Source organism: Diospyros lotus, unplaced genomic scaffold, assembly GCF_014633365.1.
Source record: "Diospyros lotus cultivar Yz01 unplaced genomic scaffold, ASM1463336v1 superscaf1, whole genome shotgun sequence".
Classification (NCBI taxonomy): domain Eukaryota; kingdom Viridiplantae; phylum Streptophyta; class Magnoliopsida; order Ericales; family Ebenaceae; genus Diospyros; species Diospyros lotus.
The window spans coordinates 2,421,861-2,437,742 of record NW_026267104.1 but is presented as its reverse complement, the minus strand read 5'-3'; the positions used below and the strand labels follow the sequence as shown (position 1 = coordinate 2,437,742).

The 15,882-nt window shown below is 37.4% G+C and overlaps 1 protein-coding gene across 3 annotated transcripts in view; it reads right to left on the bottom strand.

Moving 5' to 3' along the window:
- The window catches only part of LOC127793113 (DExH-box ATP-dependent RNA helicase DExH14), a 74,816-nt gene that overhangs the window by 41,753 nt on the left and 17,181 nt on the right, over positions 1 to 15,882 (bottom strand). For all 3 annotated transcript variants that reach the window (XM_052323895.1, XM_052323896.1, XM_052323897.1), the window contains 15 exons: positions 8,837 to 8,902; positions 8,495 to 8,647; positions 8,329 to 8,412; positions 7,590 to 7,664; positions 7,365 to 7,496; positions 7,194 to 7,259; positions 5,551 to 5,616; positions 5,317 to 5,439; positions 3,647 to 3,796; positions 2,226 to 2,438; positions 1,747 to 1,902; positions 1,428 to 1,652; positions 1,241 to 1,342; positions 1,064 to 1,144; positions 886 to 966 (listed from right to left, as the gene is read on the bottom strand). In XM_052323895.1, coding sequence (XP_052179855.1) covers positions 886 to 966; positions 1,064 to 1,144; positions 1,241 to 1,342; positions 1,428 to 1,652; positions 1,747 to 1,902; positions 2,226 to 2,438; positions 3,647 to 3,796; positions 5,317 to 5,439; positions 5,551 to 5,616; positions 7,194 to 7,259; positions 7,365 to 7,496; positions 7,590 to 7,664; positions 8,329 to 8,412; positions 8,495 to 8,647; positions 8,837 to 8,902 — 1,773 coding nt within the window. The remainder of the gene's footprint in view (positions 1 to 885; positions 967 to 1,063; positions 1,145 to 1,240; positions 1,343 to 1,427; positions 1,653 to 1,746; positions 1,903 to 2,225; positions 2,439 to 3,646; positions 3,797 to 5,316; positions 5,440 to 5,550; positions 5,617 to 7,193; positions 7,260 to 7,364; positions 7,497 to 7,589; positions 7,665 to 8,328; positions 8,413 to 8,494; positions 8,648 to 8,836; positions 8,903 to 15,882) is intronic.

The following is a 15,882-nucleotide window of genomic DNA, read 5'->3' as shown; positions in this document are numbered from 1 at the left end:
AGGAGGCCATTGCTCCGCAAGGAACTGAGTTGCATGAATCAAGCAGGAAGCAAAAACAGCTCCAATCCTAAGAATTTCATTGGTTTAGCAAAGACCACAAAGTATTTGGGCAAGCGGGCCTGCCTCCCTCTCTCACTCTGGCTGTTGGGGCCTGGAGGAGGAGAGGATGCTAAGGGTTTCACGGGCTAGAAGGATAGCATTTTTTGGTAATTTACCCAAGCCATCATCAAACCTGGCATAACATGTATTTAGTTTGCAATCAAGACATAGACATACACTACTCTAGAAGTACTTTATTGATTAAAAACATAGTAATATCTACTGCTAATTCAGAAGTTCAAAAACAAAGGAAAAGATTTTGAATCTTTTTCCATGAGATGTAAGTTGCAAGATGCAGTCAAAAGCAATTATTGTCTAAAAACTACCTTGAACTCTAAGTGCCCTTTAAAATAGGAGAACAACCTAATGTCACAACATTAATATTATGTTATCATCATTCATTTACAACTAAGTACAGTGAAAACACTTTTATTAGCCACAAAAAAAAAAAAAAAAGCAGAAGAGAAGAGGAAAGCACTTTCAAGGTCCCGTGAGATTCGGGGGGGAGAGCAAAGTACAGTAAGTTTTAGATTAATAACCCCCTTTAACAAGAAGCAATGGTGAGCATGCATATGCATGGCTGTGCTGAAGGGAAAGCTTAAATATCAACTTTATTTTCTTTTTACAAGTTAAAATAGAATTTTCCACAGAACTTTTACTTAGCTGGGAAAAGAAAAAACATAAAAGTGATCCATCAATGAAATGTGTGTAAGCTAAAACTGCCTAAATACAGTGGTTAGCCCCCTTTCACATGTAACAGACACAGAAGGGGGATCATGTCAGCACCTCAACAAGAATCCACCAATGTAGTGCAACCCCATGAAAACGATCCTTCCATGTGAAATCTGGAGTTATGAGCAAATCCACCTGATGAAAGACCAAACTTGCATTACAGTTGCAAGTAAATAAACAATTTTTTCTAACTTATCAGAATAAGATGGTAAAAACCTTCAAATTAATTTACCTTCAAAACTGTCCTGGTGATTGGGCTTACAGTTGCAGATAACTGGATCAATGGGAAATATCCCAGGTATTGCTTAACCACCTGATATTTCAGGAAGAAGCAAAATCAAATTGATGTTTCTTTAATTAGAAAATTAATAGTGAATATATTGGAGAATCATTAAATAAAATGGCATACCCTTCCTCCAGGCGCAAAACGAATCAGTGCTCCAATATCTCTCTCTTCCATCTCTCGGAGGTGGTCCAAGTCAACCCCTCGCTCTTCGAGCTTCCGCAGTATCTGCCAAAAAGTTAATAGCTTATCAAATAGAGATTATTAAGCATCATGAGTGAACAACCCAAAAAATAATAGGAGGCAGACAAACTTCTGTTGAAATATCTTTGTCAAATTGTCTGAGGGGATTTTGATGGGGCCAAATTTGACGATCCACAGCTTTGCAATAGTCCAACATGAATGAAGACATTTCACACCACCCTCTGCCCAAACAGATTTCAAACAGGGCCCTCATGATACGAGCCAAGCTTGCACTTATATATGCAGCATCAGATACCAATGAGAATGAATCTATAGAGCCCCGAGAAATGTACAACTGCAAGTTACATGACTGTACAGTTAACATATACATTCCTTTCTTCTCTGCAAAGTCAAGCAGCAATTTCTGGAAGGACAAAAAGTGCAAAAACCTGAATAAGAATTGAAACTTTTCCATGTTTGCTTGTAGGCCCACCCTTAACTTCCAAAGGACATGACACCCGGACCATCTTTTCGAGCTCATTCTGTTCCTCATCTCGAACAACAATGTTTTCGAACTCAGAAGAATGAGCTACCATGTCAATTACCTATGGACACAGAAAGACATCACAACAAATTCAAGCTGCAGATACAAATTTGAAACTGCAAACTGATATCTATGCCCTTTTCTTTTTTTAGCTCATTAAGCATGGAAAAGGTAACCAGTAAAATAGTTATGGTTCTCAAACTGAGATTGGAAATGGAATATTGAGGATCCAAGGAAGCTAGGGTAATTATCAATTCTCATGCATCAGAAGTGAGATACCACACCCATTTTCCAGATTAATGTCACTCTGTTCAGAAGATAAAAGTTAAAACTAAAAGTGAAGCAAACTGTACATAAGCTGTGGTACTGGATCACAATTAATACCTCGCTGTCATTCATATGGCGTCTCAACATTTCATTGTATGTTTCAACACTAGAGTACTGGATATAAAAGTGGCTTGCAATCCGGCCAAGCTCAGTGCAGTAAAAATTGCCACTTTTCTCATCAAAACGCATCATTTTTGCTTTGTCAAGTGCACGTGCGGCATCTGCCACAAGTGCCCTTTGCTTTAAAGTCAAAGAAGGATCTGCAATAACCTATTTAAACAAAAAAGTATAACACCGCATATAAAGTGCACTAGAAGAAATGTACAAGAGTACAAAGAAGTGGCATGAACAATAATATCAGTGGTAAAACAAAATATCAGAAAACAATAATATCCAAGCTCATTGGTAGTGTAGTTTCAGCATTGAACTAAAATTAATTTGACTTGAACTCTGGAAATGATATGTCTGAAATAAGTGAGGAGATAAGTAGAGCAAGCTGAGTTCAAGAGATGGATTGCAATCAGGCACTAGAAGTTTCTCTCTTTTTTCCCCCTTTTCTTTTCATGAAAAAATACATATATATATATATATATATTTCATATCTTTTTTATGAAGTGGTCACTATTTTGGAATCAGAAGGAATATATTTACTTAAAAAAGTAGAGAATATATGGCACAGCAAGCAAGTCAAAAAAAGATTAAAGTTATTAATTTTAAAGATAAAAAAAATCAGATAAAAAAAGAGGAAGGAGGCAAAGAAATAATGATCAAACCTCTCTGATATGGTAATAAATTGAACCTAAACTAGTTAAGGTGATGGCTCCAAGTTAAGCCAAACATATCTTCTCTAGTTTATATAGGAACTATTTGATCCATGCTGGTATTAATTAATAGAATGGTAAGAGGGATTCAAGAAACAACTATGGCGCTGTAGGATGGCACTATGAAGGTTAAAAAATTATTTTCCCCTGGAATAAGTTGTGAAGAAAAGGAGGTCGAGATTCATCAGTTAGGAAGGATGAAGAAAGGTGGGGGATTAGATGTAAATCTATTTAAGCTGTCTTTGCTCTTTAAAGTAATTAAAAATCACTTAAAGGGTAGCTGGCATTATAGATCTAAAGGCCAAAAATGTAGGCAAAATAGTAAGAAGTGGAAGCAAGTATGGACCTCTAAATCGAGAACATAAGGCTTAAATGTGGCTAATAGAAAGGGTGGGTAAGAGACATCAAAAAGAAAATTCTAGTTTGTGCAAGAAAACTAAGCAAATAATATAAATGAATTTGTTATGACTAAAAATCCAATAACCAAATAATCAAAACAGTATTGAGATGATCACAGTGAGAAATTCAACATCTACTCTTTCTGAACACATAACAGCAACAAAGTACAGCATATCAAAACATTTAAACAAAAAAATAAAATAAAATAGAAGGCAATCATTGCAAATGAATAAGTGTTTGGCCTTTGCCACAAAATACCTCATCCCATCCAATACCATATGCCAACGGATTCTTTTTCATTCTTATAAAAAGATAGGTATATCCAAGCCATGCACAAGCTTCCTTCACATTTGTCACCGTACCCAGAACCACCTCTGCATTTAAATTATCTCTCAAAGAACTAATAAACTGCAACACAGGGAAAAGTAGTAAAGGTTAAAAATTAAAGAACCATTTCTCAATATTTTAACAAGGCATAAAACGATGAAAAAGTCAATCTATAAGAAGAAAGTACAGTGATTTGTGCATGTATACATACATACATAGATACATATATATAAAGAACCTACAACCTTATAGGTGCATAAGATATATAATGAATCCAACTATGACAATAAAACGGGGGAAGAAAAAAATAAAATAAAACAACATACAATAATGGACTTAGGAAAGCTTTTTCCTCTAGTTCCAACTTCAGCAAGAAATATGACTTAAACAAGCATTTGTTCATGTGAGTAAAAAAGCTGTGACAAGAAGAGCATCAGCTGGTTCAACCGTGCAGAAGAAATTGATATTTTGCTCAAGGACCAGCACCCACAGCACTTGCTCACCACATATCAAAAGCTATATCCGATTGTCTTTTGAACTTCCTGGTGGTATACCCAGGAAGCCCATCTCGCTTCAGAGCTCCAGCTTAATCGTTCAATTAGTAGCACAAAGAAAAAAAATAAAAGCAGACGAAAAGCCAAGCTTGTCAAAGGGAAGGACGAGGCTGAATCTCATTAAAACCACTAAGAGTCCAAAGACTTATTGCACCTTGTTTAACAAAGAATCACCTCGCATCATGTGTGCAACTGCATGAATGAAGGGGCACTTCTACATTACATGCAAAATAACTCTTATCATTCTTGAGGAATTAATGAATTCCAGAGCTTTACTACCTCAACTACTATGTTAGCCGTTCAGATATTGACAGTATATTATACATATATACATATAGAGAGAGAGAGAGAGGCTCCCCAAGTTCAGGGGAAGCTCAGATCTGTACACAGCCTGCCCTTTCCATTTTAGCAAAGAGAGTGTTACTTGGAAAGTAACAATGCATTTAATTACATTGGAGAAACTCAAATTCAAAGAATTGGAGATTATCATATCAATACCAAAGCTACTCTGCAAAATACATCTGAAAGAGTTTATATAGTCTATTAATCCTACCCCTAGTTAGAAAATATAAAATAATCCCTAATTGGGACTCTAGTGGAAATAAAATATATAAATATTCACTCAGAAACAAACCAAAAAAAAAGTAAAGCTTGTTAATTTCAATATTTACCCTAGAAAAATATTTCACAAACTATTTGCCTCCATGCCCACCAACACGGGCTCACATGAACCGATACTTATTGAAGATGCAAAACTAATACTAGCAACAATAAATATGTTTACTGAATAATAATAGGTTCTTTCAGCAAGTATCACTACTATGGGGGATATGAAATAAAACCATATTGAATTCATTAAGTAATTGAAGATAAAGTGAAATCAACCAGCAGAAACAGGATAATAGTAAAATCCTTAATTTTTGATTGAATCATATTTCTTATCCTTTTTAGCTGTCCAACTCCAAAGCAATACATATATAGATACCAAGAATATGAACCTAACATGATATTTCAAAGATTTACAAACAATCAAATACCATTACCTACCTGACTTTCAATTGGAAGTTGACTTGTCAGTAGCCGTAGATAGTAAGCTAATTTGTCATGAGTTGTGATTATAATGCCCTCGCCACTTTTGTCAAACTGAGGTCTTCCAGCACGTCCAAAGATCTATAACAGCAGTTATTAACAAGAAAAGAAAGAAAGGGGAAAATGGATCCACATCCACAGCAGCAGTATCACAAGAATACGACTTAGTAGCCAATTGAGAAGCCTTCTTACCTGCATAACATCAAGCATTCCCAGGTCTCGCCACCCACCAGCTTTAGGATCATACAATTGAGTTCCCTGGAGGCAACAGAAGATCAAAACATAAACAAAGTAAAAAAAAAAAAAGATGATCTGTCAGGCATCTCTTGCTTGCTATAGAGGGCATTCCCTATTTATTCATATAAAACCAACCAGAAAAAAAAAAAAGATCAGACCCTGGAGAGAGAAGAAGCATTATGATAAAACAATATAGAGTTAATAGATTGTAGCTTTTTCATCTAGTTATATTATTATACATTGTTAGTTTAATGGGGTTACAATAATGAACAGCATAACAGTGACAATAAATGCAGGCAACCCCTTCAGAAATGAACATAGCCCCTAAGATCTCTCTCAAAGGCCAAATTCTTAATGGCAGCTCACATAATGCTGCGCATGGCTAGGCATTGACAGAAAAATTACTTGAATGCTGGCTTAAGGCTAATAAGCTACAGTCTCCACCAAAACAATTTCAATGCAAAATAATGAATTTATGAATAAAATAAAATCTTCAATACAGAATAACAATATAGACACATTAAATTATTTTTTTTATGATATACTTTATTTAGCACATAAAATTATTTGATTCTTGTCTCCATACCAATCATTTATGGGAAAGCTATTATAGACCGCCACCTTAGTCATTAACATAGGATGAGACAAAGTTTCTCATGACACTTACTATCCACAGCCAACCATATTTGACTGACTGTAGGACATGAACCAACTTCATCCAGACTTTGAAAATGGGAAGGCTATTATAAACCTACAAATTGCACCCACTTCCATTATCCAGACTCCTTCGGGAACATATCAAGACTCCCAGATGGCATCAAAGCATATAGCATAACATCAAGTTCATTACACCCCAAAATAATCTTCCCCAAAGAAAATGCAGAGCCACCTTTCTACCCCTTCAACAGCAAAGAACTCAGAATAAACTTCTTCACTAGATCCTCACCACCAATAATCAAAAATTTTAGAGACCCCCTTTGACAAAACTTTCAGTTTCAATTTCAATGTTAGTTTTTATTTTTTTATGTTTGGTTTCCATCTTCAATTAAAAAAAAAATGAAAACTTAAACATATTGTTTGATAAGTTTGTTTTGTTTACAATTTTACTTCTGGTTTTCTTTTGTTTATCCTCCTCTATGTTCTTGCTCCTCAATTCTGTTTTTTGAAGAAAAAAAGAGCAAGCATTCTTCGGACTGATAGTTTTCTGCAATCTATCTACAGGCAGAGATCAGGAAAAACCGAAAAATATCGGGTTGAAACTTTTTCCAGGTTTGCACTATGTTGTTGGCTGGTTAAGATCCTTAATTGACTTACTGCATGTAAAACAAAACACCATGAGAGAAAAAATAAATGGCCAAATCTTTGTGAAAGATCCTTAACTAAACAAAACAGAATCTCAACAGAAACATAAAATAATATCAGATATAACAAAACATTAAACCCAACAGTGAAAATGAATATGACTGTGCAATCAGCTCGTCCTATATAGCAATACCAAACTGCTCCTTTTCCAGTTACCAGACCATGCAACACCAATAAGCATAGAAGCTATTATGTCTGACCAAAAAATTGGGCCAGCATTCAAATATGGCACAAACCTTAATCACGACAGTGTGTGCTGGTAAATTTACTCCCCATGCCAAAGTAGCTGTGCATACGAGCACCTAAAACAAGTGCAAACAGAGTTCTTAAACAAGGGGTGGAAAATGTAACACCATAAAGATCAAATGTGAAGATATAAACTACAAAAAAGGTTTAATATAAGTTACTTTCAATAGTCCATCAGCGAAAAGACGTTCAGTTAAACCCCTATCGGTGCGTAACATCCCAGCATGATGGATGCCAATACCATATTCAAAGAGTTGAACAAGCTCCTTGTTTCTGGACTTCAACACTTCCCTCTAAAATTCATAAATAAAGTCATCTAGAAAAACAAATTAAACATATATGCTACTGTGCATATGCCACACAAACAGACGAGAAAAGATATTTACCTTCCTCAACTCAAACTGTGGATGTGTATCAGTTATAAAAAGATCCAGTTCGCCATTTTTCTGGGCAAGTTCAGCCTGCAAAAGTAGAGCAGAGTTTTTGGCTAAATGAGTAGTCAACATAGGCTTGTGCATATGTTAACTTCTAAAAGTCACATTGATGGCACAAATCCATCTAAAATAACAATTTGGAAAAATTATTATGTTGGATGCCCTTCCTAACACAATCCTCTAGCAAGGGAATGATGAAATATAGTTCCAACACCATCTTCACATGGAAAAGTTTCATGAGATGACGGTGAATAAAGATAATTGATGTGGTGATATTCCATCACATGCGTGATTCGTGCATGCATATCAAATAAATGATATTTTGGGTCAAGCTCAGATGAGTTCCAAGATCAGCTAGCAAGGAGAACCATTTCTAGCTTGGTGGGGACAGGATGATTACTTTCCACATGCTCACATTTTCTCAAAGGGGGTGGCACCAGCCATTTCACCTGATGGGTGATTATGGATGCCCTCTGTGTTGTTTGCCATACTTTTCTGAAGGACTTGCCACTCCATGATCATGTGGCAATTTTAGCACCCAACAACATTCCTTGTCAGTTGACCAAATCCACGACAAAATTGCATGTTGCACCAATAATAAGTAAATACTCGAGCTGTGCATTAAAAAGAATATATATCCAAATATTTGCAGAAGCCATAAGACGAAAGCCAGAAGCAAATTAGCTCATACCAGTTTATTGGCTGTTTTCCCTGTGTCTTTCCGTGAATGTACAAAAACCATAGCCTGATGCCCTTGTCTTAATGAATCAACAACCTAGGGGGGAAAGTAATATTTTACACCATAAACGGAAAATCCAGAAAAATATTTCAAACAAAGAAAGCCAAATGTAAAGGACCTTATTGTAGCATATTTCATTCAACAGATTGTTGCGAGCTTGAAAATTATGCTCACTAATCCCAATATACTGCTGAGCAAGAGGCACGGGACGGTAGCTTGAGTCAAAGAAGAAAAGGCCCGCATCTGGATTCACCCTTAGAAATTGAGCAACCTGGATGCTTAAATGGACACAACCACAGCATGTAGTTAATATCAAAAAAATCCATGCATAGATTCTAAATTCTTGTGCATCCCAACCCTATATATATACATGGATATTGGGTTTAAATTCTTATGTATCCTAATCCCATGTATCAAGTATATGGCCCAATTAACTTTCAAGTAACAGAAAGGAATTAACCTCCATATAGTTTGGTAAAGTAGCTGAGAGGCCTACAATGCGTATCATGCTCTGTGTGGACTCAACCTGCCACAAACATCAGATATACGTATCATAAACCAGATATACAGATTAGAACTTTTTTTAACTAAAATTTATAGGATAATTTACATATGAGAGAAGGGGAGGCATATACATAGCCATCCACCTCCCAACCAATGGCCAAGATCCAACAGCCGGTACCAGATTGTAAAATTATACATGAGATACTTCTAGGACATCATGAACCTTTGTAAGTACAAGAGATATCTAGAATATTCTAGAATATACGAATGTATGCCATAACACGGCAGATGTTGAGTCCCCATCATGTCTACATGGCATCTGCATGCTGAGGCAAGATAGCTTTATTTGGTACAAAAAAAATTTCAAAAATGAACAATAAGGAACCAAAAACAATCCAGAGAACAAGTCCACCATAAAAGAAGCAAGAACCAGAATAGCAACCATAAGGGAAATTATGTATACACAACATGACGAATTTTGCAGCTGATATAGAAAATAGAAAAGGATTGTCATGATTCCATGGACAGATTAGTAATATGTATTATATGTGTATCTCTTTTGGTTGTACTCTTATGTTGCAGCTATTAGTACCTGTCATGACTCTAGGAACAATAGAGGGGCAATATTGTAATAGGCTACAATAGTTTGTTAGGAGATATTTTGTAATCTATTAGGAGCACATGGGTGGTGTTATTTATTCAGTTAGCAGTCAAGTATGCCTATGAAAGGGCTACTTGTAAAAGGATGGGATGTTATGTGAAATAAGATTGAAATCCTTTCCTTCTAATTCTCTCTATCCATTTCTTGGTTCTCTCTAATTTATCCCTCCCTTTCTACTAATTTCTCTCCCTCCTTTCAAGTCTCTCGTTCTAATTTCCTCCCTAGTTCCAATCTCAACCCTAGGTAACCCTAGAAATGTGACAATTGATATCAGAACCAATCAATTCTTGGTTGTGATTCCTGCAATTCATAGCAATTCTCGACTCAGAATTGAAGGTGAACTGAGACAATCGTCCACAGTTGTGAACCCTACCCTCGGTTGTGATTCCTGCAATTCATAGCAGTTCTCGACTCAGAATTGAAGGTGAACTGAGCCATTCGTCCATAATTGTGAACCCTAATAGTCCTAGTTCGACTTTTAAAGACAGAACAAGCCAACAATCATTGGCTGAGAAATTTGGAAGTTTCCAGCAGTGATTAAGGTCTAGATTGTGAAGGTGGGTGAAGGTGAAACAAGCCCAAGCAACTTCGACGGTGATTTTGGAGCAACTGGATCTAGGTTGTTGTATGTGACTAAGGCAATTCAATGAAGCTCATTCTGGCAATCCTTGGCTGCAAAATTGGATTGAGGGCTTGCTGAGTCGCAATCCTGATCGGCAGTCAAGTGCAGATTGGAGGAGACAGTAGTCATCGATCAGTGCTAGCAATCCATTATAGAATGGAGGAGGCGATACTTACAATTTGGTAATTCTGCAGTAAATTACCGGAGAACAAATCCCAAGATGGTGATGGCAGTTAGGTTTGGAAATTGAAAGCGACTCTGAGCATCATTTTGGCCCAAAGCTTCAATAAAAGCAACCTTATCAAGTTTAAGCCCACTACAACCACCTCTTACAATAGTTGTCCAACCAAAATTGGTCTCCACTTTAAGAACATAATCAGCCACACTCGAACCAATATAGTTAGCAGCTGAAACTTTGAGTCAAAAGGGAAGACTAACCGTGTCCGTGACTGTTGTTAATAGTTCTTTACCATCCAATACAAGTAAGAATGGCAGACCTACATCCTTAGTTGCCTTTACTGTATTCCCATTCAACCCACAACCATACTTTATTGTAAAAATATCAACAACATCCTCGAAACGCAGCAATGGAGAATTGTAGACTTACCTTGGATACTCAAGCCAAAGCTATCTGTGAGCATTAGCATTAGGAGCTGTTGTGACTTCAATCCCAGCCAAACTGTTCCTCAATGGCCGCCATATGGCCTTTATCTCGACATTTTTTTTCAACATGATTTACAGCCAAATTATCTAATGAAACAATATCCCTGCCCAAACTATCAGATGTATGAAAGCCATCTACATAGTAGTTCTCACCTCCAATTTGCTGTATAGACTGATTATCACCCGAATCATAACTTCCAGTTCTTGTAAAATGTGGTCTACACAGATCTCTTCATCCAATCTTCTTTCCTCTTCAGAATCCTGAGTTACCATTGATAAATTCACTTCGATTCTAGCACCAACTTCCTTAATATTGACTGAATTTTCAGTCGGAACCTCCTAATTCCATGCAAACAATTCAGCAACTCATTTTTTCCTTGTGTTTGCTGTAATGGACTTTTTTTCAACAATATCAGATTGTCCCTTTGCCTTTGCTACCCTATCAATCTATTCATTACAGATTCCCTTTGGATAATGCCATTAACCACCAATATCAGCACTGATGTTGTATTCCTCCTTCATAATTCTGTTAAAACCAGTATACTTCTTCCACTCCACATTAGAAATAGGCAGTGAATCTGCTTCTCGCCTTCTTGCCTTCACCTTCAGCTGCTCCATTTTAAGAAAATCCCTTTGTTAAAACTTTTGCGCTAATTATCAAAGAATTCTACAGAAAAGCTGTAATGATATTTCTTAGTTAGTATCATCGTAAACTCTTGTAACTGCTCATGTAACATACGGCCGAAATTCCTTGCTCATATCATGTACCACACTTCTTGTTTCCTTGTCCAATTGGTTGATCCCCTTCTCAAACTTCTTTTCCCATGCTTGAGGCTTCTGGCCAAACTCCTCATGATGTCTACCTTTAACTAAGAATGTAACATTCTTCTGCTACAATTGTGACCTCATTTGTTTATGTGTGCACCGCTCCCCATGGCCTCACAAGCAAGACATCCCCCTTAAAATGCAACATCCTTTTGCTGCAATTGAGACTCCATTCGTCTCATACGTGCATTGCTCCCCATGGTCGATTTAGTGGAAGTAGCATACTTCGATGACCAAGGCATAGAAGTTCTGTACATCTAAATCCACACCCTTCTGTGAGCTAATTGGCTCTAAATTAGAATTGCCTCAACGCAACTCAATAGCCGATAAGGACCTTCGTCGGATCTGTTGTTGTCTGAAATTTCCATAAACCAACTGCAACTTTTGAACCAAGAATTACTACTCCTTTTTGGTTATGATCGATCTCGATTTCAAAAGTCGAGACCAATCGAACTCACTGGAATTAGCTGTTGGGAGTTGTTGAAATCACAACCAAGGAGCATGGGTCACTGGATTACAGTGACCTAACCTAGATCAACTCCACTTTTGCCTCCAATACTCACCTAATCGAACCTCTTAATTGCGCCTTCCAAAATACGAGCCCAACCGTTAAGAACTTGTCAAAATCACAAACGGATATGCCTGGCCAATTGTCGTGAACCTAGCCATTACCTCTGCTTCGCGTCTCAAAAATTTCAATCTGAGAATCGCTTGCTTGTTCGGAACTATTCGATTGAGTCACTTTATTGTGGTGACTTAAGCTCTGCTAGCCTGCGCTCAGATAACTGAAGGAATTTGATCAGTGGGTAGTTTCGATCGTGGTGGTGATCCTTCAATGGCTTCGAATCGGTTGACCTAGGTCTTGGCTCTGGGTCTGCCTCCTCTGTTGAACGATTCCAATGCAGTCAATAAAATCCGTCGCTTCTTCAGTTCGCCTGGATAGCCGAAATCGACTCTACTCGCGATCGTTGCGGATTTAACGATCGTCTCCCCACCTATTCCTCCTCTTCACCCAATCACCGCCAGTCTTCACAATTCGCCAAGAATCGTCAGCAATGTTCCTTCTCGCCAAAGCCCAATTTGCAATCACTTTTAATTCCAAAATCACCAGAACTCACTACTAGTTCAATCGCTACACCCACTCCCGAGTCCAAATCACAACACCCACTATATCGAGACACTCCCAAGTCCGACTCACTGCATCAGAACACTCCTGAGTCCAAATCACGACACCCACTAAATAGCTAATACTTCAGGATCCCACATGCGATTGCCTTGATTCGACAATTGCTTCCAAACCCACTTCCTTACTCATCGAAATCTCGGCTCGACCGCCAAAGACCGTTTGGCTCTGATTTGCTGCCGAAATTGCCGATCTTTGCTTCGTTGGATTGGTTAATAGGATTTGATGGAATCACAGCCAAGAATCGTTGGCTCTGATACCAATTGACATGAACCTAGGGGGTTGGATTGCAAATTGGAAGAATGAAGGGAGAATTTAGAAGAAGAATAGGGAAAATCAAAAGAACAGAAAGTGAGGGAGAGAAAGATCGAGAGAGAGTGAGAGAGAATTTAGAGGAAGGAAAATCAAAGTATTCAATTATCAATTCAAACATGATTCTTCCGTCCTCAGTTGTGGCTTATATATATATATAGCCTACCAACCTCTCACTTGCACCCATGTGCAATGTAACAAATAGCCCAACTGCCTATTAGTTAAAGACAAAGCCCTCTAATAGAAAATACAAAAGAAAATGTAAACTCCTATTATATTTACTAATCTATCCTTGGGGAATCCTTAGGGTCATGACACAGACGAAGACCTTCCTAGGCTGCGAAATGCCTTTCTTGCTGACAGGATTACACGCAAGGCACTTTATGAATTGTCAGAACTCCTCATCTATTTAAGAGTGTGGAAAAGTGAACATCATGTGTTTGTAGATGCCCTAATGCCATCAACTAAGGGAAATCATAGTGATACTTTTTTAGATATATTCAAGGAAGGAAAATAATCCAACATCAATTCTGGAAGGGACAATGCTTGCCATTGGTGGTCGCTATGACTACCTGCTTCATCAAATATGGACTAGGAACTACCAATCAATTCCTCCAAGTACTGTTGGGGTCAGCCTTACCCTGGAGATAATAATTCAGTATTCTCCTGTGCATATCAAACCATTTAGATATGATGGAAGCACTAGTGTACTAGTTTGTTCTAGAGGATGCGTTGGCTTATTGGAAGAATGCATGGAACTAGCCGTCAAGCAGTGGGAGCAAAACATTAGGGCAGAGCAAAAGAATTGCCATGCAGTCGGGCAGATGTTGAAAGAATAGGTTGCAGCCAGACTACTTATTGCTACCATGCACTGGCATAGTTCATTTATGAAGATCCAAGACATTGTTGGGACTTACAGATCAAGGGGAAAAGAGAGCCTTCGCATGGAGATCTACGAAGACAACATTAAACAAATGCAAGGAAAGCAAAAGAAAAGGAACATAAAAGCAAAGAGGAATGGGCCTAAAAGGAGAAAGAGAGATTAAACAAACAATGAGAATGGGAATTGGATGAAGAAACAGCGACTCAACAATAATAAGTTTCTTGGGGACAAGAAACCTCTCAAGGAGAGGGAAATTGTTATGACCCTAGGAGCAATAGAGGGGCAATGTTGTAATTGGGTTACAATAGTTTGTTAAGAGATATTTTGAAATCTATTAGGAGCACATAGGTGTTGTTATGAATTCAATTAGCAGCCAGTTATGCCTATAAAATGGCTACTTGTAAAAGGATGGGATGTTATGTGAAATGAGATTGAAATCTTTTCCTTCTAATTCTCGCTATCCCTCTCTCGATTCTCTTGGATTTCTCCCTCCCTTTCTACTAATTTCTCTCCCCCCCCCCCCCCCCCTTCAATTCTCTCGTTCCAATTTCCACCCTAATTCCAGTATCAACCCTAGGAATGTGATAGTACCTTCATTTGTTAAGCCTATAAATAGTCTAAGGTAGTTAGAGAATGGATGTTGTTGACACAGCTTTATTTGGTACAAGAAAACTTTCAAAAAAGAACCAAAAACAATTAAGAGAACAAGTCCACCATAAAAGACGCGAGAACCAGAATAACAACCATAAGGCAAATTATGTATACACCACATGACGAATTTTGCAACTGATTTAGAAAAGAGAAAATGATTGTCACAACCCCAAGGATCCCCAAGGATAGATTAGTAATATGTATTATATGTGTTTCTCTTTTGATTGTACTCTTATGCTATACTGCTAGTATCTTCATTTGTTAAGCCTATAAATAGTCTAAGGTAGTTAGAGAATGAATGTTGTTGACACAGCTTTATTTGGTACAAGAAAACTTTCAAAAAGGAACAAAAAGGAACCGAAAACAATTAAGAGAACAAGTCCACCATAAAAGAAGCGAGAACCTGAATAACAACCATAAGGCAAATTATGTATACACCACATGACGAATTTTGCAATTGATTTAGAAAAGAGAAAAGGATTGTCACAACCCCAAGGATCCCCAAGGATAGATTAGTAATATGCATTATATGTGTTTCTCTTTTGATTGTACTCTTATGCTATACTGTTAGTACCTTCATTTGTTAAGCCTATAAATAGTCTAAGGTAGTTAGAGAATGGATGTTGTTGAATGATATCTAATTTTCAAATTTTCCCTTGTAGAAGGATTATTCTCTGTATTTTAGTACTTTGAATTTTCTTATCTGTTGCAAGTTGTTGTGTTTATTTTAGCTGATAACTATATGTGTTGTGGTAGTGTAGTTAGGAGGTTATATTGCTGAGTATAAATATAAACTCAGCATAGCTTTGTAATGTTGTTGATCTTATTTTTAGTTTATTCAGTGATTCACGAGAGTTTCTTTTCTCTCGATTGTGCCCTAGCCTACTATTCTTGTCTGCCCTAGCATACTGTTTCAAGGTATCAAAGCCATTGACGCAAGTCATGAATTCGAATCCTGATCTTAGTGCCTCCTCTTCTCTTCCACCTCACTTGTCCTGTTCTTTATCATCTACATCGCAATCAGATTTTTTTGCAATTGCAAGAGCGTTTAGTTTCATTCCGACCAAATTGAATTCCGACAATTATATCTTTTGGAAGGCTCATGTTTTGGCTACGATCAGAGCTTTTGATTTACTGCATTTCCTTAACAAGACTCCACTGCCACCAAAGTATGTAGCAGATCGTGATAACAGAGAATCTGA